Genomic DNA, 23,083 nt, shown 5'->3' with positions numbered 1-23,083 from the left:
AGTGTGGCTGTGCTGCAGGGATCATGAAACTGAGTCTGCGTGATGTCAGTAAGGTTCCAATTAAAATTGCAAACACCAACGATAAATGCTAAACATCTCTGAACATATTACACGGGTTGATATATGGAATTAGCATCATGGTAAACAACTTACATATTTTATGGACTCACACGTCAAACTAAGAAGGGGTTTCTAACTTCGTCTCAACATGGACATGAAATTACTGCTTCGGCAACGCGACAGATTAGTCAAACAGTGTGTTCTCCCTCCGGCATGACGCATGGCACCACCAGTAACCAATCAAGAGTCCTTCCGCATGAAAAGCAGAACTAACATTTCTTAATTGCAAATAAGTCCAGAGCCTTTTGTACAAATAAAGTATTATTATTATAATATTCAGTGATCTGAAGGAATTAATTTGTTCTAAGTGTAGATTTACATTTAGTCATTTAGCAGACGCTCTTATCCAGAGCGACTTACAGTAAGTACAGGGACATTCCCCCCGAGGCAAGTAGGGTGAAATGCCTTGCCAAAGGACACAACATTATTTGGCATGGCCAGGAATCAAACTGGCAACCTTCAGATTGCTAGCCCGATTCCCTAACCGCTCAGCCACCTGACTCCCTGCCTCGGGGAGGGAAGATCTTTAGCCAGTTACGCTTAATCAGGGTTGACTAATGAGGTTGAGGGTCAAAGCGTGGCTGTGCTGCAGGGATCATGAAACTGAGTCTGCGTGATGTCAGTAAGGTTCCAATTAAAATTGCATTTTGGGTACTTCTCCTGTAGAAATGTTCAGGTAGTATTGTCCAGACACCAGGGCCGGCCCAAGGCATAAGCGAACTAAGCGACTGCTTGGGGCCCCCGTGGCCACCACAGGGCCCCCAAGAGCACATGAAATGACAGTTTAATGTTTTTTCCGTCTGTCCATCATCTACCGCTTGTCGGGGGGTCGGGTCGCGGGGGCAGCGACCTAAGCAGGGAGGCCCAGGCTTCCCTCTCCCCGGCCACTTCCACCAGCTCTTCCTGGGGGACCCCGAGGCGTTCCCAGGCCAGCCAAGAGTCCCTCCAGCGTGTCCTGGGTCTTCCCTGGGGCCTCTTCCCCCGGGGTTTAATGTTTTTTTTAAATATATATACAGTGCCCTCCAAAAGTATTGGAACAGTGAGGCCAATTCCTTTATTTTTGCTGTAGACTGAAAACATTTGGGCTTGACATCAAACGATGAATGTGAAACCAGAGATCAACGTTTCAGCTTTTATTTCCAGGTATTTACATCAGGATCTGATGCACAAATTAGAAAATATCACCTTTTTGTTCGAACCCACCCATTTGTCACGTGAGCAAAAGTATTGGAACATATGACTGACAGGTGTGTTTTGTTGCCCAGGTGTGTCCTATTACATACATTATTCAATCAATAAATACCACTGAATGTCTACACTCAGGTTCAGATTGGGTAAGATAGGTTTTGTCTATGCAGACTGTATTCAGAGGTGAAAACAACATGAAAACCGGAGCGCTGTCTTTGGGTGAAAAACAAGCAATTGTGAGTCTTAGAGAAGATGGAAAATCAATCAGAGCCATTGCAGAAACATTGGCCATAGCCAGTACAACCATTTGGAATGTCCTGAAGAAGAAGAAAACTACTGGTGTACTAAGTAACAGACGTCGAACAGGTAGACCAAGGAAAACATCAGCAGTTGATGACAGAAACATTGTGAGAGCTGTAAAGAAAGACCCTAAAACAACTGTTAGTGAGATCAGCAACAACCTCCAGATGGCAGGAGTGAAGGTATCACTATCTACTGTTCGCAGAAGACTTCATGAACAAAAGTACAAGGGCTACACCAGAAGATGCAAACCACTCATTAGCAAGAAGAATAGGAAGGCCAGGCTGGAATTTGCCAAAAAGTACAGAGATGAACCTCAAAAATTCTGGGACAAAGTTTTATGGACTGATGAGACAAAGATTAACTTTTACCAAAGTGATGGAAAGGCTAAAGTTTGGAGAAAGAAAGGAACTGCTCATGATCCCAAACACACAAGCTCATCTGTGAAACACGGTGGAGGTAATGTCATGGCTTGGGCTTGCATGGCTTCTTCTAGGACGGGCTCATTAATCTTCATTGAGGATGTAACACATGATGGCAGCAGCAAAATGAACTCGGAAGTCTACAGAAACATTTTGTCTGCCAATTTAAGGAAAGATGCAACCAAACTGATTGGCAGAGCCTTCATCATGCAGCAAGATAACGACCCAAAACACACTGCCAAAACAACAAAGGAGTTCATCAGGGGCAAGAAATGGAAGGTATTAGACTGGCCAAGTCAATCTCCAGACTTAAACCCTATAGAGCATGCATTTTACCTGCTTAAGAGGAGACTGAAGGGAGGAACCCCACAAAACAAACAACAACTGAAAGAGGCTGCAGTGAAAGCCTGGGAAAGCATCAAAAAGGAAGAATGCAAAAGTTTGGTGACGTCAATGGGTCACAGACTTGCTGCAGTTATTGAAAGCAAAGGATTTGCAACTAAATATTAAGTCTTATTCACTTAAATATGTTTTAAGTATATCTGTTCCAATACTTTTGCTCACATGACAAATGGGTGGATTCAAACAAAATGTGATATTTTCTTAGTTGTGCATCAGATCCTGATGTAAATACCTGGAACGTTCATTATTTGATGTCAAGCCCAAATGTTTTCAGTCTACAGCAAAAATAAAGGAATTCGCCTCACTGTTCCAATACTTTTGGAGGGCACTGTATATATTAACAACGCCAAGGGGCCCCCAAATCAATTCTGCTTAAGGCCCCGTAAAGGCTTGGGCCGGCCCTGCCAGACACTACCGTATTTTTAAGAAATAAAGCCGCGGTTTATACCCCGATTTCACATTTTTCTTGTGGTGGTGAGGCTTATATTTCGATGCGGCTTATAGAATGTTTTTATAGCAAAACAGACTTCAAAATGTATTAATGAGAAGGCTAACAAGTAACACTAGCATGGTAGTAGCATTGCTTGGGGGAAGCTGGGTTCTCAACTCCCCCTCTATCCTTCACAACTACCAAAGGTGTGAACTGGTTGCAGGGGTCCGTATTTAAATTACATTTTACAACTGATATTTCTGTATATTTTATATCCACCTGTTTCTCCAGCAACCAATAGGTGCTGAACTACTTCCGGTTTTGTGTTTCCTGTTCAGCAGCTAACCTCTACTAGTGTAACATGATATCGACAGAGAAAGCAACATTACATTGATTAGAATAAGTTGTGTTTAATTAAATGCTGTTAAAATGAGCTCAGGTTACACTTGTGCCGTTGTTGGTTGCCAAAACAATTCAAGAAAATTTAAGATTCTCGTCGGAAACGTCTTGCTTCGAACATCAACAACTTCGAAGAAATTGTCCGTGTCCATCGCCCTATGCTTTGCACTCCATGCCAAGGAATAAGGAACGCAAAACAGCGTGGCTTGCAGCTTTGAAACTAAAACACCCTCCAATGGAAGTGTATGTTTGCTCTTTCCATTTAAAAAAAAAAAAAAAAAAGCCAACCGAACTGTATCCTGATCCGGAGCTTTATCTGGGCTACGCAATAATGTAATAATGGCATCACTATCAATAATGCTATTATTAATGGTAATGTTAATAGTAGGTGGATAAATAAAGACAGTAAGCATGAACATATTAAATTACAAGTGTAAAAGTACATTTTGTCAAGTGCTCTGCATATGTAGTATTATATTTTTACCTTCCACAGAATAGCTGCTGCATGGCTACATGACTTCCCTAACCCGGCTGCCGACTGTCTCAATGTATTGTAGCTAATGTATTGTAACTTGCTTAACTACATGCCCTTATGGTTCTTCCCTTTGGCACTTATTTTGGTTGTTCACAATATGTGCTTCATGTTTTGGCTACCCGCAATGTTGTTGGGGCTATCTTGTTGTTATTATCAGTGACCAATGCACTTTGTAAAGCTCTCTCTTGGAAGTAGCTTTGGATGAAAGCGTCTGCTAAATGAGTAAATGTCAATGACTCCACTTTCCCTCAGCGTTACCCATGCTGTATGTTTAGCTTCATTGACACTCTGACTGGGCTCTACTGCTGCCTTCAAAAATATAAAGCTGCTGTGTTTCTTCAACAATATTGTAGGCTGCCTATTTTGTTACTATGCAAGTAAGTATATGCTTCTGTGCTTGTGTAATTATGCAACTCTTCGCCATCAACACCTTCAGAAAATAAAAGGTAATTAACAACGGCGATGTAGCTAACATTGGGTCATTGCTTCATGTCATCTAGCCACTCCGTCAGACGGGATGGATGAGGGACTGTTACGGTACTGTCGTCACAACTTGTTAAAACATCCATGGTGTGTATCCACCTCCGTTTTTGTCCATTTGTGCTTCATCCATGGAGAAACACCGGCTTTTACAGCAAACGAGATAGCAATCTACGAGCTATCAAATATACACAAGCTTCGAACCGGAAAACGGTAACCAGCTTCCGGTTGAAACCCGCTATGAATCATGGGTAAATTCGCTAACCAGGAAAAAGGTGTATAAAATTGCATAGCCTACTTATTATTTATAAAGATTACATAGATTTAAAAGCATATTTTTTTCTGCTCATTTACAACTCAAAATACTGCTGTGATTAGCAACCTCAGTTGAATCAAAACGAATACATTTGGCAGACCGGTGTAAAGATTTACCTAATCTCTATGATCTGCTAAATGAATAAATGTAAATGATTTAAACGTCATTTTCCCTTCTCGTGATATTTTCAGGCATTTAGCCTACTCATATTGCATTCATTCATTAATAAAGAACCCCCTTTGAAGCTTATATTCACAACGAGGTTACCAGCAGTAGCTATCTCAGATGGAATCGCGATTCAAATAGTACCATCTGCTAACTGAAAAGTAAATTGTAGGCTACTACTTTTACTAGACTGTCTTGGTAGCGATTGCGTTGGTTGAATTCGATTTTAACGTTACTTCCGTTGTACGGTCTAGGCTGAAATGAATTATTTTCATGAACAGATTGACAAAGTGTAGGCTGTGGCAATGGAGTTCAGGTTAGTAGTCACTAGTCAGATAGTTTCACCTATTGAAAGACTTAAGTAAGGGTAGTGCCGAACATGTGCCGCCGTTTGACTTCCTACCCACTGTAAACAGCTGTGGAGATGTTTTTTTAGCTAGCCTAGTAGAGTAGGCTACAGTACAGCGTTGCAGTGAGCTACACTGGTTTGAAACCACAGGTAAAGATAATTTCACCAACAAATCGTTTACTTGTAATCTGATGTCATAATAAATCCTACAACGAAAATATAATTGTGAGGAATGTTTATTTTAACGATTGAAAACAGATGCATCATAGACCGCTGTAGTATGTGTTGCCTGGGCAACAGAGGCTAATGTCATGATGCTAATTCTTCAGGCAAATAGTAGACTACTGTCAGAGAATGTCTAATAAAGAGAGAACTCCCACTCTCGGGAAACTTCCGGGTTCTGAACTGGTTGCAGTTCCACTCAAGTTCCATATGAGGGCGCTAACGGTCGAGTGCAGAATGAATGGAGGTCTATGGAGCTATACCCCTCAAAATCCACTTTTCCCACTTTTCTTTGTCTAGTAATTTGAATTCTGAAATCGAAAGGGGAGGCAAAGAAAATACACACCGCGGGGTGTTGGATTTTTTTAAGTCGCCTTTCTGTTCTAAAAAAACCTTTGAAAATGGCATTGACGTCATACACAACGTACAACCAGAGCTACTGCTTGACGGCAAGCTCTGGTTACTTCCACTTTTCTCTCGAGGCATCGACAACACAGCTGACAGGTTAGGCTCTCCGTGTCAATACACATTCTAGAAATAGTTTTGGCTTGCTAATGTTGTTGCTAATGTTGCTAATGCTCTGACATTCTGGTTCTGCTTCGGATGCCATCAAGCGGGATCTCTGGTCGTAGTCAGTCCTTCACTAACCAATCAGCATTTGTTAGCAGAATGCTAGCGTGTTATGGGCCACAACGACTTACCATGTAAGAAATCGAAAGGACATAAGTACTCGTTCATTCAACTTTTGACCTGTAATCCATGTTGAACATGCAAAAACTACAATCAAATCTGAGATTGTTAACGACAATCAGGCGAAAGAGACAAATTTAGCCGTTTAGCTCCATAGACTCCCATTCATTTTGCACTCGACCACGATCACTCCCAGTGGAACTCTGGTGGAACTGCAACAAAATTCGGTACAATGGGGCTTAATAGGGAGTGGGCAGGCTCTCCTTAAACAGGCTCTGCTACTGTTTCCTAAACTAGATGTAACTACTTCCTTATAACAGCTTATATTATACATTAAACTTCACAATTGTGTTTCATATCACAAAGTTAAATGGGTAAATAGTTATCACCCTGGCCTCTTTGCTTGTGGCTTTTCTGCAGCTGCCTTGCAGTAAAGCAGTTAGCATAGCTATCTCCCAGAAGTTAACGAGCTGCTAAAATTATGTTCTGCTAGAGGTAGTCACGCGATATTTCGTGACGTTAGTGACGTCAGTAGCATCAGTGACTGTGGCTAGCAAGTTAGCTTCACCTTTGCCACAAAAACTTAATCAAAACCTAAACCGTGCAACGGAACATAAATCCCAATAGAACCAACGCAATCGCGACCAAGACGAACCTTTTGACATCGACGTTGTGTATGTAGTCCAAATTTTTACTGAGCCTTAGGGGCGCAAAAATAAACAATAAAAATCACTAGAAAAGGCTGTTCCTGCGAAACAGCAGTGAGAATGCTGAAAACCTGAATGGGGATAGCTGACCATGCTAAAAAAGCTGACAATTGTGAAAATGTTTAGACAGTTATAAGCTGAAGCTTCAAAGCGCCAGAAAGGTATTTTAAATAGGAGCTGGACAAAGGCATAAAACTACAGAAAAGAGAAGAAAAATAAAAAACAAAAAGTTAAAACAATCAGAAAGAAGAGAAACAATGCATAAAAATGTGAAAATTTAGCAGAAAATTCTTTGCTGGACTTTTAAAAGGCCTGAAATGTATGTTACAAAAGGAACTGCAGCAAGATGAAGGCAGACAAATACAGAAAAGTGAAAACAAATGAAAAGTACTGGCAGTTGGAAGATACTGCTGTGAAAGGTATTTTTGAAAGGACCTGGAGCAAGATGAAGGCAGAAAACAGACGAAAAGAAGAAGAAAAATGCAAAACAAAAAGGGGAAAAATTCAGAAAGATGAGCTGCAGGAAAATGTGAAAATTTAGCAGAAAACCAGTTGCTGAAGTCTGGGTTGAACAAATTTGAAGGTAAAAGAATAACATTGGAATGACTTGAACTTGCTGGAAAAACGTAGCAACCGTTGGTCATTGGCAACAGATCAACAGTTCAACACGCAGGGGAAACTAATCATGCGTGCCTGCACACCCAGTCCTGTTCAGACACTTAATTTAAGATGACATCAAAATAATAATTCATAGTGGAGGGTTACCGATGTTGTCGTTGTCCCTGGTGAGTTTTTTATACGTAAATAACAAGATCATGCTACATCTAACCAGCGGATCATTTCTTGCAAGTGTGTCAAAGTGGTATGTATTAACACCGTAGGCTTGAATAATAACCGAAGGCGTGAAGCTAGAGAGGATGCAATGGAAGATTTTCTACATAAGCTAGATCTACAACTTCAAATTGAAAACGGAGAAGATATTTAGAGTAAAGACAAGTTACTTTATGTTACGCTAGTCGTTGTCTAGGGGGCAATATCAAGGCTAAACCAAAGGCTACACTAAGCAGCGGCAGGCCCTGACAGGTGGAAAGTGGAAACAGAAGACGGGAACACTCACCCCACTCCAGTAGACTCCCACCCCGGTCTCCAGAACAGCCCAAGCCGCCGTTCGGTTCGGCGGACAGCTCGCTCTCGGTTGGTTGGGTTGATCAGCGTATATAGATTTAGTCGGTATGTTAAGCACGGCGTATGCAACGTAATATGGATCCGCAGACGTGGGGAAACACGGGGGACAACCGGTCGCGTCAATGGTGACACTCTCCAAAACAACTCTCAGGTTCCCCCCTTCTTTCCGCCATCCGGGAGTTTAAAAACAATAAACTCCTCCCCTTAATTACCCAGGCCCCAATTGGGACACCGTTCCAGTCTCCTCCAATCACCACCATGTGCAAGGCCGCCGTGCCACTAAGGTTACAATTAAAAGTTTCTCCTGAGACAGGAATCTAAACCTCCCTCTCACCCTGCCACTAGGCGTTTGCGTAACACTTTACATATCTGTTCAATATCGTTAAAAGTAAAAGCTTTCCAGTTGCGAAGCGTTTGTTCGTAGGATTAACGCCAGCTGCAGCAAACACTTAGCGTTACCCCAGCCCTGGTTTGGCTGTTCGTGACGGTCAGCTAAGACAGTCCAGCCTCGATGTTTGCATATTTCTGAAACTTGCAAATAAAAACGATCTAGCTAGATTATGTACACTTTAAGCTCAATGTACATACCTTGTTTGGCCAATTTGGTTGATTGTGGAAAAAAAGTCGAACCGTTTTTAGTTATGGAGAGCCATCGCGCTAGCTCGATTATGAGAAATTTAGCTAGAATCCACACATCAAACAAGTTAACTTAGACGCAAAACTGTACGTCCAATCCAAAAAATAAGGATATTTTCCGAGACCCAAGACTCTGCCGAAACCATTGACATCCTTTATGTGTCTGTGCGGTCAGAAGTACAACTCTTGCCAATTTCCAAAACGTCACCCAATTCTGATTTCATGGTGCGTGTCTGTTTGGTTGCCACGGTGATGGCGCAGCTGTGATCGCTAACAAGCTGGGCAGAGAGAAAAAACACATTTAGCTGGAATCCACACCTCAAACAAGTTAACCTAGACGCAAAAATATACGTCCAATCTAAAAAATGAGAGACCCAAGACTCTGCCGAAACCAGAGATGTCCTTTATATGTCTGTGCGGTCAGAAATACGACTCTACCGGCAGTTTAAAAACACGTTTACTTTCGAAATTCTCTGAAGAATTTTACCCACCTCTCCATTGAAGTTAGTGAGAGAATTTGAAAGGCTGCTCTCGCTTCAAGGCTCATGGCTGAATATCTGTAAATGTGAGCTCTTTAGTAGTTACATTGGCTGTAAGAGGACAAGGTTTCCTACATTTTAAGGTATAACTTGTTTCTGTAAGTTAAACTATAGGAACGTCAGAGGAATTTGTTTGACAATTTAGTTGAATATCAGAAAGAGAAAAAGAGAGGGCTGCTCAATCATAAAAAAATCAAGAAGGAGCTACATTTTTCATGTATTTAAAACTGTCACAATTCAAAATTGGCTGAATATATTTGAAAAAGCTGAATCATTTGGGAATAGCTGAATGTCTTGTGAACATTTTAAAGTTTGAATGGTGTCTGTAGCTGAAAGTATGCTGAAGCAGTTAAGTTTGAAAGAGGAGGAAGCTTTTTAATGATTTAAAAGGATTTACCATTACTTTTAATGGGACAATAATTTGCACAAAAACCTTAATTCTTTAAAAAGTATAAAAGTGAGAAATACCAGAAGTCATAGCCATCATCTCCTGAAGGAGCTGAACATTTTGATACAAAAATTAGGAATCGGTGAAAGTATGCAGGACTAGTTAAAGGCCAAAAAACGGCGGAAGAACTGAGAAGTTGAAAAACAATTGTGAGATTCTCACAACTCGAAAAGGCATTTCCTGCTGAAAATGCGTTGGAATGCTGAAATCTGAATTATTATTTTTTAAATGGCTGAAAATACAGAAATGAGAAAATACCTGCAAGCTGAAATTAATTTAAAAAATGTGTGACTCACTCTTAAGAGGCAGTGTGGTAGCTGAACTGCATCATCTCACAAAGCTAAGTGCTTAAATGCAATGCGGGAGAATAAGTTTGAACGTTGTGAAGCAATCGAAGAAAAAGTTGAATTTCAAGAGGCAGTGTGGTAGCTGAACTGTATCATCTAACAAAGCTAAGAGCTTAAATAGCCTACAATGGGGGAGAAGCTGAAAGTTGAACTGTTAAACAGAAGAAGAAGTAGGCTAGCTAGTTGTAACAAGAATATTATAGTTTTAACAGCTTAAATTAGTTGGGATAGTAATATCAGTAGCAGATGTAGCCTATCATTGAGTGCGTTTACTCGGCTTTCTTAGTAGGATTCAATGTGTTGATTGAATGAAACATACAACATACAGGAAGACACAGCGACACTTTTTTGCAGAAGGATGAGGGTGCAAGTTTTTTCCGTGGAGCATATAACGATTAATAAAAAGAATCATGTAGACCTGTTTAAGTAATCGCATAACTAATTACTAGGGAAGGGACGTATGGCACTGACGCATCAATGCTTGTGTCGCAAAACCAATACGCACAGTTTCGAAAAAGTGGTTTGGAGCTTGTGTGAAATGACGATGCCACGTGATTGATGACGTTCAATGCTTAAGACGTCACAAACTGGTTCAAAGTTGTGGCGCACTTCTAAACCTTAGAAGAGGGAAAGAAACCACTGCTTGTCGTCTTAATAGGAGGCGAACACTACATAGGCAGAAGCGCAAGCAGTTATTAATAGAGTACATAGTTATTATTAAAGGACGATTAGAGAATTATCATTAGCAGACGAGAAGTAGGTTATATTAGCAGAAGAGTATAGTTCATTAGCAGAAGAGTAGTACGGTTGAGAATTATTAGCAGAAGAGCAGAAAGTAAAAGACGATAGAGTATGGATGCTACCGGAGTAAGAGAGCGATTCCTCTGAACCCTGTTATGGTACACTGCCTTTTTATATTGCACAAGCACACCCCCACTGTCCCCACAAGTATTCCCCCGATTCACAATACATATCACAAATGTAAGGAATGAGACAGCTATATAAGCAGAGTGGTTGTGTAAGCTACCACTCTGTATCAGCAGTCATTTAATACTTCCATACACTTAAGCATTCTACCGCCCTTATACTGTTTGCTGAACATTACAAAGTGTGGTGTAGACCAGTACATCACAGTAAAACATATTTATTGTATGAAAATTACACAGTTCTCAAATACACATGTATGGTTTAAATGAATGAACACGAAAATTAGACCATCACGTACAGGCCCGTAACGGAAACACATGAGGCCCCCCCGCAGAATAAGTCTGAGAGCCCCCCCCCTCTCCCCCCACATATGTAAGGGATAATGTAATACAAATACCGACGGGCCGAACAGGACCCAGATGCGATCAACTAAACTTTTTGGAACATTCTGAGAGCCTTATAATAGATGCACGATATCAAAACTCAAGCTTGTCTTGTGAGGGAAATTTATTCAATAAGAAAAAAACTTTCAAACAGAGCATATGTTACAACAACATAACAAATAGGACTACATATAGTCGATACACTTTCTACAGGTTTGCAGGTTTATACCTGCAACGCGTTGGGCATAGCCGTTTAAGTGTAGGCCCTGCTTTGAACTCTGTCTCCAGGAGTTCCCATCTTTTGATGCTACCACTGAAAAAAACATAGTTTTTGTACAGTATCATAGAAATCTTTTACCTTCGTTACATTTTGGCATGCATCGTTCAGGACAAGGTTTAAATTGTGAGAAGCGCAGTGAATATAGATTGCGTTACGTTCTCTGTCTGAGATGCGTTTTTGTCGCCCGGAGTACGCCCCACTCATTGTGGCTGCACCATCATATCCCTGTCCTCGGCATTTATTGACAGATATACCCTTCTTCTCTAAAAGGCCAACTATGTCTTTCTCTTACCCAGATGTGCTTTGATCATGCACTGCATGGAAACCCATAAAGCTTTCATGTATTTTGACCTCTAACGGAGTGTCACTTTCATCTTTTGAAATTGTTACGTTGCGCAGCACCTGGCTGAGTTGATCTACTTTGGAATTGTCTTGAGTTGTGTCCATTATTACCGAATAAAATTCTGCGTCGTGGACCTCTTTCACTATCTCGTTTTGAACCTTCTGTGCCATAATAGAAATCATTTCATTTTGAATTTTTGGGCTTAAGTATTTAGTTTTACTTTCGCTGGAAATTAACCTCTGTAATATAGGGTCATATCTGCCGAGAAGTTCTATAACAGATAAAAAGTTTCCGTTATTGATTTCTCCTAGTTTTTCACGATCAGCACGAAATGCAACGTTGCATGATGCAAGTGTCAACGTAACATCAACAATTCTTGTTAATACCTCTGACCAAAACGTGACTTCCTTTTTATATTCAGCGGAAATCTGCTCATCAATACATTGATGTCCTTGCCATGTCTCATACACTACACAAGCTGCCATATGTGAGCGAGTGTGTTCGTGCTCTTTTATTTTTCTAGAAAGTCTTTGCCAATCATTTATTCCCGTAGCCCAGGCACTGTTATGGCATGCAGATTTTCTCTCACCAAAAAGCCAACAGGGCTCACAATATACTTTGTCAATTTTTGGGGAGTAACACAGCCATTTGCGTTGTATCTTGGTTCCTTTTTTTGACACTCAATGATAATCTTTTGAAAAACATCTCCCCTTTTTATTTTTAGGATACGGACCTTCAAATTTACATGGTCCCTGCCTTAAAATGAACTTTTTCATGTCAGCATCAGTAATATCCACCGGGAAATGTGCCCGGTCACCAGGGTAAAGTGTAGTATTATCATCTGACTCTGTGGCGCGGCTACCCGAGGCCTCCTCACTACTGCCTGGCTCCTCACTGCTGCCTGCCTCCTCAAGGCTGCCTGCCTCCTCACTGCTGCCTGCCTCCTCACTGCTGCCTGGCTCCTCACTGCTGCCTGCCTCCTCACGGCTGCCTGCCTCCTCACGGCTGCCTGCCACCTCACAGCTGCCTGCCAACTCACTGCAGCCTGCCACCTCACTGCAGCCTGCCACCTCACTGCTGCCTGCCTCCTCACGGCTGCCTGCCACCTCACTGCAGCCTGCCTCCTCACGGCTGCCTGCCACCTCACTGCAGCCTGCCACCGCACTGCTGCCTGCCTCCTCACGGCTGCCTGCCACCTCACTGGCGCCTGCCACCGCACTGCTGCCTGCCACCGCACTGCTGCCTGCCACCGCACTGCTGCCTGCCACCGCACTGCTGCCTGCCACCGCACTGCTGCCTGGCTCCTCACTGCTGCCTGCCACCTCACTGCTGCCTGACTTCCCTGGACTTGCAAAACCTTGGCGCACGCCTGGATCTCCCTTATCCTCTGTCACAGAATATGATTTAAGTGTAAACGGTGAATGGGACTTTTACTTTGACGCCCATAGAGATCGGGAAAGCAAAGGAAGTTTGGAACGTGCACAAACCGGGCATCGTTCACATAGCAACTGTCAAATAGCTGTGAAGTTTAATGTATTTTTGATCTGTCGTGTGAATCTTGTAGAAAGCAATGACTACGTTTTACAGCTCTCGACGCTCGTTAGCAATGTTACCAAAATGTCGTTGTAATACAAATTAGAGATTTATAGTGTACGATAATGGGGCCCCTTACACTACGTGGTACAGTAATGTTAGCTATAGCAAACAGTACAATACCTGTCTCTTCTGTGTACCCTTCCTCACCGGCTGGTCGAAAAATACTAGTCATTTCTATACGTTTGGCATTTAGTTCAGATTTTTTTCTTTTGGAATGCCGCTTTTGGGCCCCGCTTTCAAATGAGCGTTTCATTTTTTCTACAGCGGGCTCGCCGGTCTGTGTGACCACCTGACCTGCTTCGTCACGTCACTTACCTAGCTAACAATGAAAGCACAATTAAATATACTTTTCTTCATTTTCATATCACCTCTGGAAACACAGACAAGACAATAAGACCATAGTGTGCATCCCATGTAATTCAAATTGAAAAAAATAAATAAATAAACGGGACACCTTCCACGAGGCCCCCCGTCCCTGCGAGGCCCCCCCGCGGTGCGGGGGCTGCAGGGGTATTCTTTACGGGCCTGATCACGTAGCCTTACAAAAATGAACGACATTGAATAATTAACGAGGCTAAGTACCGCCAGAAACTACTGGTACATCGCATTGTTGGTTTAAACGGCTGCTATAATTTTAGCTGACCTCTAGATGTCACTGTGCTCTCCAATTTCAATGCGCTAATAGTTCGGCTCTTTGGTTCGGAGCAATCCGGAAGAAACCACCAATGCCTCACAAGGCATCGTTCGCCCATCCCTACTAATTACACATGTAAACGGAGCAATACTATTATTGGCATAAACCGACAATGGCTATCGGGGTTCTCATAGTCAAGTGAACGCACTCGGTGGCGTAGTAGAACAAAACAGTAGCCTACCATTAGCATAGTAGTCAGTAAAAGAGATATTAGCAGCATCTGCAGAATTAGTAGTTGTAGTAGTGGCATAAGATATAGCAGTATCGGTAGTGGTAGTAGTTGTGTTGTGGTGCTCTTAGTCTTTTAATGAGACGAGTTGACTGAATAGCTTGTCTTGTGTCTCCACTAATCAGCTAATACCAATCACCTGTGTAAGAGACTGGCGCGTGTTTGTGTGGTTGCCACAGTGATGGTGCAGCTATGGCTGCTAATGTGCTGAGGGCAGAAAATACCAGAAATTTAGCTAGAATCCACACCTCAAACAAGTTAACCTAGACGCAAAACTATACGTCCAATCCAAAAACTAAAGATATTTTCCGAGACCCAAGACTCTGCCGAAACCAGAGATGTCCTTTATATGTCTGTGCGTTCACAAATACGACTCTACCCGCAGTTTATAAATCGTGTTATTTTTTGTTTTCTGTGACGAATTTGTCACCAGATTTGCATTGAACTCTATGGGGCGAGAGTTGGACTTTGTCTCGCTTTCGTGGGGCTCTGAATAAATGTGTAAGTCTGGTGGATTCCACAGACAACTGTCTACGACCAGCACAAAATTTGCTATCTATTGATCCAAAAACGAAGCATGAAGAGCGAAAATTGTGGCAATGCTGGCAAACTAGACATACTTTTTGAAACTGATTTCGAAGCTCCCCTCCACTCTAAGCGTTTCAGTCTGCACTCTAGGCTTTCTCGTACACACCCATGTAAATCTCAGAAAGGGTTTGAAAAAGTCATGAAACATAATCAGTGATATTAAAAAAAGTTGAATAGATATCAAAAAGCTGAATTATTTAAAAAATAGTGTAGGGTTTTGTCAACATTCTAAAGTTTAAATGGTGGCTCTAGCTGAAAGATTGAGGAAGAAGAAGGATTTGGAAGTTGAAGAAGTTTTAAGAAGTTTGAAAGGATTTGAAAGAACTCCATTGGAAACCCATGTTCAAAATTTTATGAATATTGATTTATATTAATTCAAGCATACGAGGTACAAAGCTGAAAAGTCATAGCACCCATGGCATGAAACTGCTGAATTTTTTGATAGTTGAACGGTTTTAATAGCTGAAGATTTGAAGGTGCTGAAAGGTGCCACGGAAGAAATAGAAGAATAAGTTGATTAAAGATTCAAAGAACAATACTTGGAATCTGCTCATCAATACATTGATGTCCTTGCCATGTCTCATACACTACACAAGCTGCCATATGTGAGCGAGTGTGTTCGTGCTCTTTTATTTTTCTAGAAAGTCTTTGCCAATCATTTATTCCCGTAGCCCAGGCACTGTTATGGCATGCAGATTTTCTCTCACCAAAAAGCCAACAGGGCTCACAATATACTCTGTCAATTTTTGGGGAGTAACACAGCCATTTGCGTTGTATCTTGGTTCCTTTTTTTGACACTCAATGATAATCTTTTGAAAAACATCTCCCCTTTTTATTTTTAGGATACGGACCTTCAAATTTACATGGTCCCTGCCTTAAAATGAACTTTTTCATGTCAGCATCAGTAATATCCACCGGGAAATGTGCCCGGTCACCAGGGTAAAGTGTAGTATTATCATCTGACTCTGTGGCGCGGCTACCCGAGGCCTCCTCACTACTGCCTGGCTCCTCACTGCTGCCTGCCTCCTCAAGGCTGCCTGCCTCCTCACTGCTGCCTGCCTCCTCACTGCTGCCTGGCTCCTCACTGCTGCCTGCCTCCTCACGGCTGCCTGCCTCCTCACGGCTGCCTGCCACCTCACAGCTGCCTGCCAACTCACTGCAGCCTGCCACCTCACTGCAGCCTGCCACCTCACTGCTGCCTGCCTCCTCACGGCTGCCTGCCACCTCACTGCAGCCTGCCTCCTCACGGCTGCCTGCCACCTCACTGCAGCCTGCCACCGCACTGCTGCCTGCCTCCTCACGGCTGCCTGCCACCTCACTGGCGCCTGCCAGTGAGGCGCCTCCTCACTGGCGCCTGCCAACTTATTCTTTAATCAAGAATAAGTTGATTAAAGATTCAAAGAACAATACTTGGAATGCTGAAGCAGCATTCCAACAATAAAAATAATAAGTATGCAGAATAACAATAGTCTTTTTGCTTCCAGCAAACACACTAAAGAAATGTTATTAGATTTTGGAATGAAAAATCACTTCTTACAAAAGAATTCAATAGATGGACTAAGTTCACTTAATCTGAATGGGCTCACGGTTACCTCCATGCTTGACAACGTTGATGGGAAAGATTTGTGGGTGTAAAAAGAAAAGTAGACTAACCAATGAAAGACAAAAGGCAGTATAGTATGTCTGATATCTCAAGAAAGTATTGCAGTTTTTAAAGATCCCATGATATGCTGTTTTTGGATGATTTTATATAGACCTTAGTGGTACCCTAATACTGTATCTGAAGTCTCTTTCCCTAAATTCAGCCTTGGTGCAGAATTACAGCCACTACGAGCAGTCCCACAATGAGCTTTCCTCAGGACGTGCCATTTTTCTGTCTCTGTAGCTTTAAATGCTATGAGAAAAAAATAGGCGGGGCTAACTGCCATGCTTCGGACGTTTACAAGCCATAATGTCTCGAGGAAAAAACAAAGCCACTGGGGGACCAAAGGCAGGCTAGGGGAACTCATAATAATGTTAAATAACCTCATAAAGTGGACATTTCATGTCATGGGACCTTTAAGGAATGCAATCTGTCGTACTCTTTCAAGCAAAGATGCCAACTATACTATCAATCTGTCCTTTCAGGAAAAGTCACGTAAGGCCTCTAAACTTGCCACAAACCTAAAAACCTGACAAAATGTTTTTTTTTATTAAACAGACCTCTACTCCAATCAGTAAATAAGGCAAGATAAATAGTGGCACATAAAATTGCAAAGCATAGCAAGCCTTTTGGTGAAGGGGAGTTTGTGAAAGAGTGGATGGTGGAGACTGCTAGCAAACTTTGTCCTAATAGTATAAGCCAATTTGAGAAAATTTGCTTGTCATGCCAAACCATCACCAGGCGTGTTGAAGTCATAGAAGATGAGAGAACCTCCGAGCTGAAAAAGAAAGTTGGTTTTAATCGTTGGTTTAATTGCTTTTTTCAATCGCACTGGATGTGAGTACTATCATGAAAGACACCGCTCATCTTTACATTTCTGTCAGAGGAATTCATGATAAAGTTGAAACAAAAGGAACTTGCAATGGAATTGATGATGGGGACAACCAGGTGCTCGGACTTATGACAGTGTGTCTGCCTGTTTGGAAAGAATTTACCTACCGTGGTGTAATCTGACAAACGTCACATCAGAGGGATCCCCAAATCTAACTGGAAAGAACATTGGCCTATTAAAAAGATTACAGGACAAAATAAAAAAAGAAAGCCCAAAGTGAGGAATTTATATATTCTTTGGCTGTGTCTACTACCGTGCACTTCGAGCACTGACTTTCAGTGCTTAGGGCGCTTCACTCACAAAACCAGAATAATTCAGTGCACTGAAAGTACCAGGATGGCGCACTGCAAACGGTCCAAAAAAACTGTGTACAACGATGGACACTACTCGCCCTAAACGAGCGCCATCTTGGCTACGTAGCGGAAAAGGAGGACCCCTTTCGGCAGCTTTTTCCACTTGAGTGGAGAAGCGCGTTAATTTTGGCAGGTTTTGCGGGTGTGGCGAGCAGATTTGCGTCCGTCACTTCCACCAAGTGTTTAACGTAAGTGTTCCATTTGAGACAGCACTTATTAGTGACAAAGTGCACTGAATATGTAAGTGCACTGTTTTGCAGGGCACTGTATTGCAGTGTACTTCACAAAGTGCGCGGTAGTAGACACAGCCCTAGTCTTCATCCGGAAGCCCTGTGTATAGGTGTGTTGAAGCTCCAACATGTTGTCAAAGTGGTCGTGAAACTTCATACGGGCAAGGGGGCTTAACCATTGTCACTTTGTTCAGCTGCTTAATGACACAGAGGCAGAGCACCAGGACTTGTATCATTCAAATGTGTGCTGGCTAAGCCTGGGGAAAGTATTTTGACGTGTGTGGGAGCTGAGAGAGGAGATTGGTATGTTCTTGGAAATGGTTGGTAAAGCTGACAACTTCCCCGAGTTACAAGACACAGACTGGCTGGCCAACTTTGTTTTTGGTGGTCATACTGGGCCATCTGAACGATCTAAACATGAAGCTCCAGGAAATTGGTACTTTTGTGCATGAACTGCTTTATCCAGATATTCTGACCCAAAAGATATAATCGTGGAACATGTCAGAAGCCATTATGCAGTCAAACTTACTGAGTGACCCCAAAAGACGGAAACATTTAAAGCACGTTTTAGAGCACAGAAAGAAGCCCTCTGTTTACAACAAAATGTGCCAGCATTCTGAGATTATACAATCCTCCCCCCACATGCACATTTACAACCCCTCTTCTTAACCCCCTTGATTGTGAGATTAAGAGATGTAGTGTTTCTTTAACCCCTCCCTGCCCCTATCTTGAAGAGCTACCATAATCTGCAATTATGATATTACATTTTCAGCCTGGAATTAGGTCAAACAATCTAAATCCCTGATCCTACTTAATCATAGGACTCCATTCATCATGAGCCTTCCCGTCATGCCACCACAGCAAGATTTGTGTAAATAAATTGCTACTGTTTACTTCTCTCTCATTTGATTCTGCCGTACATCACAACATTTTGGGGGAAAGCTGTATTTCTTGCAAAAATTCTGAAATAACATACAATGTAATACTGTATACAGTATGTGTATAGTATACAGCAAATATATGTAGAGTATTTACAGTCAACTCTGGAATTATTGCCACTCCTGCCAAAGATGAGTAAAAAGTGTATACAAGATGCAACCTTTTTGAAATTTAGCTTAATGTCTAATTTATAGATTTGTTTCACAATCCAACTTTACATTGAAGTTCGAAGTTACTGAAAAAATCTGTTAACAAGAAACAATTTTTTATGAAACCATGGGTGCCACAATTATTGGCACACATATTTTCTCAAAACAATCCTCAAAATGTATTTGCTTCAATTAAGGTTGGATTGTTATTTCAATGTCACATTAAGCTAAATTACAAATAGATGAATTTTTTGTAAATTTTGCAGGTGTGCCAATAAGTCGGGTTGACTGTACATAATTATTAAGGGTCACGCAAATACTGTAGAAGTCAATCTCAACAGAGAGGGTATGATAGGTATGTCTATAATTTATACAAAAAACATTTATTCAAAAACTTTTTTACCTGGAAAACATGGATATATGTGGTCATCTTTCTTCTTATGGACTCTAATCAATCAATTGAATCCCATAAATTACTACTTTTAGTCCAACAGTAGTTTACTGAACTCTTGGTGTGTCTTGACTTGTCAGGGCTGTTTCCTGATGTTGGAGGTGGTTACTTCCTGCCGAGGTTGCAAGGCAAGCTAGGTCTGTTCCTTGCCTTGACGGGTTTTCGTCTTAAAGGACTTGATGTGCAGAGAGCAGGGGTGGCCACTCACTTTGTGAAGTCTCAGAAGGTAAATTTCAAACCACTCACTAATAAATCTCTACAATTGAGGGGGGAAGTCTTTAAATTGATTAAGAATATATACAGCACCAAAGCTCTGAAGCAAGTGTACTCATTTAAACCTATGGCAATTAAGATGTTTAACGTCAGCATAAAAATTAGGAAGCCTTTGCAACCACACATCATCATCTTATTTTTGGATTCCTCTTCTAACTTTAATATTGGGTGTAACAATACATACCTAGTAGAAGACCACTTGTCAGCAAGGGTTCCATTTTGGGAGGGTATTCTTTTTGAGGGTTCTAAAACAAGTTAAGGATTCACAAATATTAAAAAATTTCAAGCCAGTAGAAGCAGTTACACACCTATTTTACCATAATTATCTAGTCTTTCTCTGTCAGTCTCAGTGTTAAGCAATATCCAAACTGACTTCCTATTATCTTTTTCGCCGTAGATTGCAGCCCTTGAGAAGGAACTGGTTGAGTTGAGGTCTCCCTCCAATGCAGATGTTTCTAGAATACTAGATTCCTACCACAAACAGGTAAAACACAATTGGAAAATGAATCTTTTATTTCTAAAAAGGTTTGATCATGGACATGTGTACTATCAAGGCATTAATTTGATATTTGGCATTCCCAGAGCATTCTGGATGCAGAAAATGGATTTGTCCTTCAACAGCACACAGATGTGATTGATAGGTAAGTCCTTCAAGTATCCTTCAAGTACCCTAGTCTTCAACCCTCAACATCTCCCTTAGAAGCACCACTTCAAAGTAATTTATCAGTCACAAGCTTCAATTCAATAAGATATCTACAATCCAGAGTAGTGAGATTACAGTGTTGTTTTCCAGATCAGATGGACTGTGTTGCCTAAGATGGACATACTAAATAAATTGACCTTAGGTCTACGTAACATTATGTATGTTGAGCAAATAGGTAAATGTATGAAATGTTAAGTGAAAGATTTTGCCTTTCCTGCACCATATCTTTGTTAGTGCTGTTATTCTTAGTTGGTGCAATGTGTTGCATTTTATTAGTCAATAAAATGTGACTAAAAGGCTACTTTGACATCATATTCACCTTTTAATTATATTTTCAAATGTCTTGAGTGTCAAACATGACAATTTAGAGTATACTATCCAAAAACTTAGAGTACACTGTACAATCACTTTATCTTACCAATGTCTCCTCTCCTCTTTCTGAGCGCAGACTTTTCAACTCTAGCAGTGTGGAAGGGATTCTGCTGAACCTGAAGACAGAGGGATCACCATTCGCACTTAAACAGGCTGAGGTGGGTTTGTCTGTGTGTGTGTGGCTCGTCTATCTAGAGAACCGGGCACTGTTTGGATTTGAAATCTGGCAGGTGTAGCTCAGGATATAGCTCAGGATCCAAGGAGTTTCAACTGAAATTGGATTAGCGGTTTGGTATCTTGCAAGAATGCACACTGCACTAAAATTTGAAGCCAACAAACTTCCAGCTAGCGGTTAGCCAAACTAATCTATCAGTTAGCCTTTTTAATGAATGAAATGCAGAACACAAATGGCTGTGCAAGACACAGATTTTTACTTGCCTCAGGTCAATTGAAACATTTTCCACATGCTGTGGCTCTTGGAAGGGGAGGCTAGACGTTTTACAGGTGAGGGGTACAACCATGCTGTTGTACATGGGTCATGCAGCCGTCTAATGGTTAACGGTCTGTGCCTTTGATGTTTTTCATGCTACATCAGGTGCATTTCCGTAGATTCCAAAGAGTCTACCACTGATAAGGGGCCACAGATTTTTGGTGTGTCGGGAGTAAAAGCAGTGGATGAGATCAGTGCTGCTCATCCTCCCAAATATTGCCCTTTTCTCTTGTACACGTTGTAGCAGAGTCACCACATCACCAAATAGCCACACAAAAGGACAATAAAGTGGGGGACCTCTCCACTCTGCATGCAATGGTCTTGTATTTCTACAAGGAAGCTTCAAAGGCTTTGTTTTAGACAATACAGTTCATCCGGAAAAAATTTACAGCACTTCACTTTTTCCACATGTTATGTTACAGCTATATTCCAAAATGGATTGAATTATTATTAGTGGTGGACCGTTATCGGCGTTAACGTGCTGCGTTAACGTGAGACTCTTATCGGGCGATTAAAAAAATATCGCCGTTAATCTATTCTCAAAGTTGGGTTGGGAGCTGGGTCTATACTACGCCAGCGATGATGACTATTACCTTGATATTTTAGCGCAGATGTATACCTAGCCGAATTGCACTGTAGGGGGCGAGAACCTGTGCACAGCTCTATCAGCCAAGCTAACTAATCTCCTTGCTCACCTGGCTTGAGAAGCCCGTTCTCAAAGACTTACTTTTTGTCATTATTTGGGTAGCACACATTTTAAGAATGCCTTTCGGTGGAATTCAAATGAGCCATTAATTCCAAGATTACAGTGAGATTAATCTAGATAAAAAATAGAAAATCTATGCCCACCACAATTTTTTTTTTTTTTCTTCACTTATGTATTCACAGTCTTTGCCATGACACTCAATAAAATTGAGCTCAGGTGCATCCTGTTTCCACTGATCATCTTGATGTTTTTCTACAAAATGATTGGAGTCCACCTGAGGTAAGTTCAGTCGATTGGAAATTATCTGGAAAGACACACACTTGTCTATATAAGGTCCCACAGTTGACAGTGCATGTCAGAGCTCAAACCAAGCCATTAAGTTAAAGGAATTGTCTGTAGACCTCCAAGACAGGATTGTATCGAGGCACAGAAGGGTACAGAAAAATGTCTGCAGCATTGAAGGTCCCCAATAAGCCTGATGGCCTCCATCATCTGTAAATGGAAGAAGATTGGGACCACCAGGACTCTTCCTAGAGTTGGCCGCCCGGCCAAACTGAGGAATTGGGGGAGAAGGGCCTTAGTCAGGGAGGTGACCAAGAACCCGATAGTCACTCTGACAGAGCTCCAACATTGCTTTGTGAAGAGAGGAGAACCTTCCAGAAGGAAAACCATCTCTGCAGCACTCCCACCAATCAGGCCTGTGTGGTAGAGTGGCCAGACGGAAGCCACTCCTCAGTAAAATGCACAACAGCGCACCTGGAGTTTGCCAAAAGGCACCTGAAGGACTCTGACCATGAGAAACAAAATGATCTGCTCTGATGAAACAAAGATTGAACTCTTTGGCCTGAATGCCAAGCTTCATGTCTGAAGGAAACCAGGCACCGCTCATCACCTGGCCCTACAGTGAAGCATGGTGGTGACAGCATCATGCTGTGGGGATCTTTTTCAGCAACAGGAACTGGG

The 23,083-nt window shown here is 41.7% G+C and overlaps 1 protein-coding gene across 2 annotated transcripts in view; it reads left to right on the top strand.

Annotated features, from left to right (window-relative positions):
* Positions 1-23,083, top strand: part of hibch (3-hydroxyisobutyryl-CoA hydrolase) — a 113,861-nt gene that overhangs the window by 55,480 nt on the left and 35,298 nt on the right. For both annotated transcript variants that reach the window (XM_047046788.1, XM_047046787.1), the window contains exons 8-11: positions 19,657-19,802; positions 20,247-20,333; positions 20,432-20,490; positions 21,001-21,082. In XM_047046788.1, coding sequence (XP_046902744.1) covers positions 19,657-19,802; positions 20,247-20,333; positions 20,432-20,490; positions 21,001-21,082 — 374 coding nt within the window. The remainder of the gene's footprint in view (positions 1-19,656; positions 19,803-20,246; positions 20,334-20,431; positions 20,491-21,000; positions 21,083-23,083) is intronic.

This window comes from Hypomesus transpacificus, chromosome 23 (assembly GCF_021917145.1).
Source record: "Hypomesus transpacificus isolate Combined female chromosome 23, fHypTra1, whole genome shotgun sequence".
Lineage (NCBI taxonomy): Eukaryota > Metazoa > Chordata > Actinopteri > Osmeriformes > Osmeridae > Hypomesus > Hypomesus transpacificus.
Note: the sequence above shows the minus strand (reverse complement) of the source record. Positions and strands in the feature narration are given on the sequence as shown.